The sequence below is a fragment of the Lactuca serriola genome, chromosome 6 (assembly GCF_051521515.1).
Source record: "Lactuca serriola cultivar US96UC23 chromosome 6, Lser_US96UC23_V15, whole genome shotgun sequence".
Taxonomy (NCBI): domain Eukaryota; kingdom Viridiplantae; phylum Streptophyta; class Magnoliopsida; order Asterales; family Asteraceae; genus Lactuca; species Lactuca serriola.
In genome coordinates, this window is record NC_136413.1 from 78,938,363 (window position 1) to 78,949,631 (window position 11,269).

The following is an 11,269-nucleotide window of genomic DNA, read 5'->3' on the forward strand; positions in this document are numbered from 1 at the left end:
GAACACTGCCTCCTAACAGTGGCTAGTGGCTACTGCCCTTTCCTCCTTACCATTTTGGTGAGATGAGAGAGAGTATGTGAGTGTAATTTGATTGGTTCATATGCATTTGACCATATTGCTTATATATTGACCTAATTTATTATTTATGGAGTCTTTTGAATTGTTACAACTCCCATCAAATGTTAAAAATAGGTGGTAAATAGAGAAAAATAAGAAGGCCTAAACCACTCTCCTTAACCTTATTATAAAGTCATCACGTTGGGATGGATACTAACAGCCTTATTATAGTCTTACGATGTTTTATTCCATCACATTCATGTTACGACAGAAACAAACAAAGACCATTGATTTTAGACAAAATTCTGATTTTTTATTAGACTATTAAACGTCGGTAAATAATCCAAGATTAGATTTGTGGTTTACTCATATTTTGATGTATATGATAGCAAAATGACGAAAACGTCTAGATACGTATTTTCAACTAAACTTATCCTCAGACCTCAATATTCAAACAAATGCCGGTCTATCACTACCCGTTGACCCGGGTTAATACACATACACAGTTGATGTTTCCACTCCTACACTCATGCTTTACAACTTTATACATTGTTCAACAAAGAGAGTACTTTATTTTGGATTTGAATAAAAGAAATCCCCACATTAAATGATTTAAATCCATTTATAATCACACCCCTTAATATCTACAATAAAATCAAATAAAACCCGACGGAAACCACCATGGCCACCACTCGAACTTCACCACTGTTAATGTTATCGATCTTCTTCATACTCAATTCCATTCCAATCCCATCATCCTCATGTCCAATTCATCAAAAACAAGCTCTTCTCCACTTCAAATCCACCCTCACCACAATCCTCAATTCCAGTTCCCTCCTAAAATCATGGAATCCCAATTCCGACTGTTGTTCTTGGGACCTCGTCAATTGCAGTAGAACCAAAACAAGAACTGTAACCGAGCTCCACTTATCCGACATCGTCCCTACATTCACTCCAGTTCCGGTGTTCTCTCACATCTTAACCCCGCTTTTCCATATCCAGACATTGAAATTACTTGATATCTCCATGAATTGGATGCGAGGGGAGATCCCCGGAGATGGATTTGCGAATCTCACTGAACTGGTTCACCTTGACATGATGCAGAATAGCTTCAATGGCTCCATCCCAGACCAATTTTTCCGGTTAAAGAATCTCCGTTACTTGGACATGAGCGAGAATAGGCTTGAAGGTGGACTACAATCCGAACTGGGTTCTTTCCCGAATTTGACAACACTAAAGTTAAGTTTGAATCGTTTCCATGGTTCAATTCCTCCTCAACTATTCGAACTTGAATCTCTACAAGTTCTTAACCTAAGTAACAATATTCTTCAGGGTGTTTTAAGTAGTCGCCTTTCTGGGTTAAAGAATTTACGTTACTTGGACTTGAACAGCAATTCGTTACAGGGGATGTTAGGACCTGAATTGGGGTCTTTTCCGAATTTGATTTCACTAAGGCTAAGTTCAAACCTTTTCCATGGTTCAATTCCTTCCGAACTTTTTGAACTCGAATTTCTTCAGATTCTTGATCTTAGTAACAATACTCTCAAAGGTGTTTTAAGCCCTAAAGTTGGTAACCTTCGAAATCTTGAATCATTGAAGCTGAATGATAATTTTCTATCCGGAAACATCCCGGAAGAGGTTGGAAATCTAACCAAACTAAGGGAATTTTCGGTTGGAAAGAATCATTTCTTCGGCGGAATCCCATCTTCGATTGAAAACATCAAGGGACTCGAATCACTGGACTTATCTGAAAATTCATTCTCCATGGAAATTTCGGCGAGCATTGGAAAACTACCGAACATGATCTTACTTGATCTGAGCAAGAACCAGTTCCCAGGTCCTATACCACCATCGATTCGAAACTTGAGCAAGTTAGAAACCCTTCGGCTACACAACAATAACCTAGCAGGCGAAATCCCTACATGGTTATTCGAGATCAAAACTTTAAAGAATTTGTTCATTGGAGGAAAAGAAAGCAACTTGATTTGGAAGAACAAAGCAAAGATCGTTCCAAGATTTAGTCTAGAACAGCTCTCCATGTCATCTTGTGGAATTTCCGGTGAGATTCCTGAATGGATTTCTTCACAGAAAGATTTGATTTTTCTTGATTTGAGTGAGAATCAATTGGAGGGAGGATTTCCAGATTGGCTCGCGGAAATGGAATTTGAAGGTATAGTCCTTTCAGATAACAACCTCACCGGACCTCTCCCACCTCGTTTATTTGAATCCATGAGTTTATTGATCCTTGCTTTATCCCGGAATAACTTCTCTGGTGAATTGCCGGAAAATATAGGCAACGCCAAAGGCATCATGGTTCTTATGTTGTCAGATAACAATTTCTCCGGCCAGATTCCTAAGTCCATGGCTAGCATTTTCCTGCTAATGCTTCTTGATTTGTCCAAAAACAAATTTTCCGGCGACAGCTTTCCTATTTTTAGAGATACCCGTCATCTTGTTTACATAGACCTATCCTACAACGATTTCTCCGGCAAGATTCCGATGAATTTCTCATTAGATACCCGGATTCTTTCTTTGGGTGGTAATAGATTTTCCGGCGATCTACCCAGAACTTTGACTAAATTTGTCAACCTCGAACATCTTGATGTTCATGACAATGAGATTACTGGAAATTTTCAAGATATCCTCCCTCAAATCCCAACCCTTCAAGTCTTAAGCTTAAGAAACAATTCCGTTGAAGGATTTATCCCGAGAACAATCTCCAATATTACTTCTCTTCGGATTCTTGATCTTTCCGGGAACAACCTAATCGGAAGCATTCCACCGGAAATTGCAAACCTTTCAAGCATGATTAAGACTCCGCAAATGTCAACATCTGATTACATTCTCCCATCTTACGTTACCAACGTTGACATTTTCAATAACGTCATTGAGTTTCAGGATTTGATTGTGAACTGGAAGAAATCTTTTCAAGGTCTTGCAAGTCGCAACCTTGATATCTACTCGTTATTGGACTTGTCTGAAAACCAGATATCAGGTGAAATTCCGGCGTCGTTAGGCAATCTCAAAAGCCTGAAAGTGCTCAACGTTTCACACAACAGGATCTCCGGGCAAATTCCGGTGTCTTTTGGGGATCTGAGGGATGTAGAAAGTTTGGATTTTTCATACAACGAGCTCTCGGGTTTGATTCCTCAAACACTATCGAAGCTTGACCAACTCACAATTCTAGATGTGAGCAACAACAGGCTGACAGGTAAGATTCCGATGGGTGGGCAAATGGACACGATGAATGAGTTGGATTATTTTCAAAACAACAATGGATTATGCGGGATGCAGATTGGGATCATATGTCCTGAGGATATCCCACCACCTGAAGAAAACAAGGAGGAAGATGATAAAGAGTTATGGTTTTTGTGGGAGGGGACTTGGGTTGGTTTCCCTGTTGGATTCTTCTCATCGATTTTGGTCATGGGCTACTTTCTGAATTTTTTAAATTTCTTCAAATTTTGGTGAATTTCTTTTAGCAATGTTTAGATCTTTGTTCAGTAATATATCATAGAATCTAGGATTTCTTATTCTTTGTAATCAAGATTCAGAATTCCATAAGTTTAATCCATATATAGCTATACTGTGAAAAATATACCTTACATTTACTTTAAGTAACACTACAATATCATGATTCAGACCCAACCTGCATTAATTTGATTCTTTATGCCCCTTAGCATTATTTTATAGCATAAGTTAAACATTTCAAATCACTTATATAGTTTTGATCAAGTCAAAATTAAAGATTTTTTTTTTCAAAATGAAGTTGCGAAATAAATAAATCATTCAATTTGAAACCAAACACACCAATGATATCTCTTTCAAAAAAACACACCAATTATATTTCAAATGGGTAACATCGGTTAAACAGAAAGAAAGAAAGAAAAAAAGAAAGAAAGAAAGAAAGAAAAAGTGAATAAGCGAGTATCCTTGATGTGTACGGTACAATATTGAAATATCATACCCAAAATTTGATGGAAAACGTAGTTTACAAAATCCTATGCACTAAGCGGAAAACATTTGACAATTAAAAGATTATGACACATGCAACCTATAAAGGATCTATGTCTTTCATGTAAAAGCAATATACTATGAACTATCAAAACTACAAAACTTCTTATCTAAATCTGAATTCATAAGATGAAATACATACTTTGTTGATTGTGTAAGCAAACAATCAAGAAACCCTTTTGTTGATCTTTTGGAAGCAAGCACTACAAGCAGGGGCGGAACCACTTAGTTGGCAGGGGTAGCCTGTGCTACCCCTAAAAAATTCCCGAGAAGAAGTCAGGAGAAGCAAATCAATGATATGTGTCTCGAGTACACATGGTGCTACTCCTTATATAAATTTTGTTCAACTCAAGAGCTTGTCGGAAACCCTAAATAATCATGAGTCTGCAATTGCTCTGGATCAAGGCTACCGCACAAGGCCAATATTTTGAGGGCCCAAAATCTTGTATGACTATTAAATACGTCCACAGGATATGAATTATATCACTAATAGCGAGACAAATTTTTCGTTTCTGAAAAAGGGGGAGAAACAATGAAACATATGCCAAATATTTATATATTGTGAGCGAGGAAAAGGCTCTCTATCACCCCTAACCACTACTCATATGCGGCTGCACGATTGTTGTCCTAGTATGTTTGGTGACTCTATTCCCTCCTTTTTAATTTCCCGTTTGGGTTTTCTATTTGGGAAGTGTTTGGTTAATTTTATTATGACTAAGATGATGAAGAAGCTTGATAGGCGAGTGTAATTTTTTTTGACCCGTAAAATCTTTGGATGATATAATATTATAATATTTTTTTTTGTATCTAAATTCTCTTAAATTGGGTAGTAAAGATGAGAGCAGATTGTTTTAAGAACCTAATTGTTTGAGAAAATGCATATTAATAATTTTTCGGTATGTTGACTTTCTTAAAGGTTGTGGTTTAATGTTTTTCTTGGATGATGATAGTTAAGTAGTGGACTGATAAATTTTATTGTTCACTTATTTTTTTGTTTGCAATTTGCTTTCAGTTAAGGGTTTTTGGCTTTTTAGGAACTTCTACATGTCAAACTTGTTTTTGTACCATCTAAAGTGATTTGCTTACTTTTATTCAAGTAGCATTATAGAAGATTTCACTAATGTGATGGTCCTTTATAGTTATCCTCTTTTTTCGTTGGTTTTATTAATATTCAAGGTTGTAGTTTGTAGAGTTTATGCAGTTTGGACCTTTTTACCCCTGCTTGGTTTCTTTGGTGTAGAGATGTTTTGATGCTATTTCTTTTAATGTTTCACCTCTCCTTGGGTGTTGCTTTCTTTGGATGTTTGTTGGTGTGTGGAAGTCTCTGTTGGAATAGTGTCTAAGGCAACAACTATATTAGGCAAGTATTTGACCCGGTTGTGCATGGTCCTTTTGGGTTGCCTTCACCATAGCAACTTGACAGGATGATTTATAATGAAAGAAGGAATATTATTAATATATTATAAGAATAATATAAGGAATAATAATATTGTTATTTGATTAATATAAGTCATAAATTAATTAGGAATTAATTTAGTGACTTAAGGAGATTAATTGAATAAAGGGGCATAAACTGTCAAATGTGTGATAGTTATAGTTTGTGCTATAATTCCCTTATGGATAAAGGGTGGCCGGTTTTAAGGAATTTGGATAGGCATTAAAATCGTCCAAAGGCTTATCATGAAGGGATTAGGATTGCGTAGGGCCTAAGTTATCCAATTAGGGTTTAAGGGTGAAACCCTAGGAGCCTAACTAGTACAAATAGACCCTAGGAGTCAAGGGAAATTGGCACTTGTGCTTAGAGAAGAAACCCTGGCCGATTTGATCCCCTCTCCTCTCTCCTAAATCATCATCTTTCTAGTTGGTGTTTGTAAGCCATTAGATGAGTGACAGTTGTGACTCTAAAGCCTCAAGGACAAGAAGATCAAGCAAGTGATTCAAGGTAAACTTCTAATCTCTGATTTCATATTGTTATTATACTCTATTAGCCATTAAAAGTCTTGGATTCAATGTATGTTCAATTAGAGAAACCTAGATCCAAGCATTAGGGTTGCATGTGCACATAGGAATGTTCATATGGCCAAAACCCATCAGTGGTATCAGAGCCTAGATTGGTTTCTATTGAATTGATGCATTGATTGCTTGTTTGTTACTTGAAAAATCGTTTTTTTCCTCTGCCTGATGAACTCGGCGAGTCCCATGGTGGTACTCGGCGAGTAGGCTCAACTCGACGAGTCCATCTGGGTACTCGGTGAGTTCGAGCGTCAGAAAGAGGAAACTTCGGGATTTCTTGCTGTTTGTCTTTGAGATACTTGCCTTAATCATATTAGATCAATATAAATCAGATTTTATGATATATATGAGTATATTCTTGACCTAATTGAAGACATTTATCAATTAATAAAATATTTATTTCCTTATGTGATAATTGATTAATTATTTTAATTTAATTGGTAAATTGTTTTGAAAGAAATCATTAAATAAATCAAATATGGATAATTATGTGATTAATTGTGAATTTAGATTATTTGTTATTTGATCCCCTATGTTTTAAAAAGTTTAAAACTTGCCCTCAAGTTTTGAAATTTATGTTTTGTAATTAAAAGTTTAATTTGGACAATTTAAATTTCAAACCCTAGAATTTTACAAGTTTAAAATTCAACCCTATACTAATATAATATTACAAGATTAATATATATATATATATATAATTAAAATGCTAGTCTTACCGTTAGTAGGCCTCATTCACGAAGCCGGTCTATAAGGTGGGTGTAAGGTTGTTGTCTATAAAATGACGCTTAATGGGTGTACACTCACACTCACCGCTTGCTTGATCGGTGGAGGGTCGTTAGCCGAACGGGTAGGATAGGGCAACATCATCTCTTCATTAAAACTATAATATGAAATACAAAGTAACTACATGTTTTTCAAAATTTCCCAATCTTAGTTACTTTAGGAAAAGTGAATTGATGGAATCCCATGAAATTACACTTTGCACCCTTGCTAAGAAGTTAGTGGAGCGTGTGTGATTTACCGGCACACTAATTGGTTCTAAGCAAAGGTGGCAAAGGGTGATTCATTGTTTATCATAGTTCGATGGAGCGTGTGTGGTTTACCGACACATCGAATAGGTGATTGTTACAATGAAGGCACCATGTGAATTTGCATGGTAATTCACACCCACTTTGTGATCCTCGGTATCCCAGTCACAAACGAGAGGGGCATATCGACATTTAAACATGCCATTGAAAAGTTTCAATGAATCTCATCCAAACCTAGGAATTCTCAATACATTTAGAACTTAAAGTTATGTTTTCATGGCGGATAATTAGTGAATCGTCATTCACTTACCTTCATATTATTTTCATGTTGGATTACGGCATCCCTTTTCTAATATGTAAATATTGTTGTTGGATCCTAGCCCTAATTTTCTTATTGGGTGATAATTAGGGATTCAAATTCTAATCTATCTTTGTCCTTTCTATTTGTAGATGTTGAACGCAAACAACGCTGCTGCTAGTTCATTCACATTGATGAGCCTTTGTCAAAAGGTGACTTTCGATGGGACGAACTTTAGCGAATGGATAAGATACATTCGCACGATTGCTCGCTACGAGGACAAGGAGTATGTCCTCGATGAGAAGCTCGAGAAGATCAACCCAGAAATCGCTACTCCGGCTGAAATGACTGCTTTTGAAACTCATGAACGTGATGCCACGAAGGTACATTGCATCATGATAGCCACCATGAATGCCGAATTTCAAAAGTCCTATGAGGACATGTATCCGTACGAAATGCACCAAGACTTGCTGGAGAGATACCACCAAAACGCGAGGCAAGAGCGTTACAAGATTTTCACTAACATGATTTCCGCCAAAATGGGTCATGGAGAATCTCTTACTGTGCACCTGCAAAAGATGCAAAGCTATGTCGATCGTCTTCGCAAGTTGAATGTTGACTTTGGGGAAGACTTGGCGATCGACATGGTGCTTCACTCTCTGCCTCCGTGTTACAATCAATTTAGGATGACCTACCACATGAACAAAGAAGAGGTCACCCTAAGCAAGCTCCAAGGTCTCCTTAGGGTTGCTGAAAGCAACCTCAAGGACAAGTCTGTTGCACCCACTCCCAATCCACCCGCTGCTCCTGTTTTGGCCATTGGGCAAAGGAGAGGCAAGAAGAGGAAGGCTTCGTCTAAGAGCCACCGCAAGGGAAAGTCCCGAGATGGTTCCTCCTCTAGTGGGACCAAAGTTGATCCCGCTAAGCCTAACCCTAACCCTAAGGAGGCAGAGTGCCATCATTGCCATAAAATAGGGCATTGGAAGAGAAGCTGCCCAGACTACCTGCAAGCCATAAGGGAAGGAAAGATCAAGCCGTCTTCCGCAGGTATATATACAATTAAATCCAATGATTCATCTCATGCTATTTCTTGGGTCCTTGATACCGGTTGTGGTTACCACATTTGTTCTGAATTGTAGGGACTAAGAAGAAATAGGGATGTGGAGCATGGAAGAATAAATCTAATCATGGGGAACAGAAGATCGTCGCCTGTGACCAAGATTGGAGTGTATTCTTTAGTGCCTAGGAATGGTTTATGTTTAGATTTGAACAATTATTGCGATTCGCCAGAAATGGCAAGAAACATCATTTCATTTCATGGTTTGTTTAGACAAGGTTTTAGATTTTCTTTTAATAATGAGAATGGTTCTATTCTTGCTTATCTAAATGGTGTCTTATATTTTGAAGCAATACCGTGTAATGGAATTTAGGAAACTGTTATGATTGTAGATAACTTAGTAAATGATGTTTTATGCATGGATTCTTCCAATGGTATGGATAGAGCATCCTTGTGGCATTGTCGTCTTGGATATGTCAACAAGAAGCGCATAGCCCAACTCCAAAAGGATGGAGTGTTGGAGTCATTCGACCTTAGGGAAGATTGTTTGGTGTTCATTTGATGAGCACCATTAAACGACCTTAGGGAGTCCATGGGGGACTCGACGAGTCCAAGGGAGAGTTCATCCTACTCGTCGAGTAGGTTCATGCACTCGGCGAGTAGGAGGCCCTGTGTGCAGATTCTCGAGTTTTGTTGCTGGAATTAGACTAGAATCATTACCCTAAACTGTTTTGGACTTGTAAAATCTATTTTTGATGTGGTAATGATTATGCTAATCCAATTTCAATGATAATTATCAAAATTTCAAGTTTTATATTATGTTTATATGATTCTTGAAAATTGTTGATATGGGTGTTCATGCTTATGAGTTTTTGTAGATCATAAGAATTATTTGCAAATTATTTGTTAGTGTAATTCTTGATCTAAATGTCAATTAAAGGACTCCATAACTTGTCCTCAAATTATGGAATTCCAAAAGTAATTTCTTTAAAACCATTATGACTCATAAGTTATAGATATGAAAAGTTTTTGAATAGTTTCAAAACATGCCCTCAAGTTTTTGAATTTGTAAAGTCTCACACACACTTTAGTTCCAAACCCTAGAGTTTTAAAAGTTAAAATTCAACCCTTATACTTTATAGTATTATAAGTTAATTATATATATATATATATATATATATATATATAAGATCAAGTCAGTCTTACCGTTAGTAGGCCTCATTCACGAAGCCGGTCTATAAGAGGGGTATAAGGTTGTTGCCTATTGTAGTGGCAAAGAACATGGTTTGGCATGCAGAATTAAAGATTTCACAATTGAACATGGTGATTTGGGTGATTAAGAGATATATTGAATATGTATGGTGTTACAAAAAGGATCTAGATCTAGACTACATAAATAACACACACTTACACACTCACTTCTACATCTCTCAAGCACACCTCTACAAGTGGACAAACCCACCTTATATAGAGGTGTTTACATGTCTCTCTCTCACTCTAACATACAAATGGATCTAAAGGATAAAGCACCACATGCAAGTGGGTTGTACAAAAGTTAAACATTTACAAAGTCATGAATGAAGAACTTTGCATCCCAACATTCTCCCCCTTCAAAGTTAGGAATGAATGACCCACTTCAAATCTTCCAAAATCAAGCACTACGCGGTTTGAGCCTCAAAGGTGACACATGTCGAAACGAACTTCAATCTTTAATTCTTCCATGACTCTTCAATTTGGGCTCTAGGATGTGAGACCTTACAAACCGAGCAGCAACGAATGATTAAGAGTATTCCAAACTCCAAATAATCACCCAAAAGTTGCGCATAAAAACACACCCCAAAAATCTTCAATAAAACCAAACCCATTTCGAATACATCACTTCCGAACATCCAATTGCATCATCTCGTAATCTTCAAAACTTCAAGATCACTTCGATCATCAAATCCGCGTAATATGAAAAATTCAAGTTCGAATTTCCATATTAAACTTCTCCCCCTTTTTATAATCGAAATTTGATTATAAAACTCCAATGGAAAAAGAACGTGCTCTATTCGGAATTTTTCGTGTCAAAACTCCCCCTTAACATGTGGCATAAACTTTGTGCTTCAATCCGAAAATCCAAAAAATATTCAATTTTTATTGCCGTTAACGGATTGCCTTTGACAAAATTTCTCAAAAATGGGTAGAAATTGTCAATTTCAAAATTCTGCAGTGACCCGTTGCGCCCAAAACAGCAAAATATGCAAAACTCTCCCCCTTTTCCAAAGCTGGGTAGAAAGCGTCAATTTGCACAAAATGCAGGGGCCTGAAATGCACAATCTTCAATTTTTAGCAAAAAATAGTCCTTTTTCGAATTTGGGTGCAAACTGCCAAAAATTCGAAGTTTCAGGGCCCATCTTCGTAAATTCTGCCCTTTCTCTCAAACATACGAAGACTTGTTCCACAAATGCTAAGCCTTAAACAATTTCCGAAGTTGGGTGAAAAGTGTCAAACATACGAAACATGCTTTAATTTTCAAAGTGTCAAAAATTTGAAGGTTCGGGGGCTGTTTTTGAAACATTTTCCTTTTCCATGCCAAAACACACGAAGACTGCAAAACATACGAAGAGTTAGAAAAGGTGTTAAGCTGTCAAAAGTTTAAGGGCTAATTTCGAAACTTTGTGCTATTTGATCAATTCATTCGAAGACCCCAATTCATACGAAGTACGAAGCATACAAAGACTCATTAATGAACAGTAATAAACAGTAAAAGTCTTCGTATAAATTTCCAAAATACCCCCTTCGAAAATTCAGAATATACCC

The 11,269-nt window shown here is 37.0% G+C and overlaps 1 protein-coding gene across 1 annotated transcript; it reads left to right on the forward strand.

Moving 5' to 3' along the window:
- The first annotated feature begins 593 nt into the window (after positions 1-593).
- On the forward strand, positions 594-3,678 carry LOC145059268 (receptor-like protein 46). The gene has a single exon (XM_079007125.1). It carries the CDS (start codon positions 739-741, stop codon positions 3,526-3,528), a length of 2,790 nt encoding a protein of 929 aa, XP_078863251.1. The 5' UTR covers positions 594-738; the 3' UTR covers positions 3,529-3,678.
- The last annotated feature ends 7,591 nt before the right edge of the window (positions 3,679-11,269 follow it).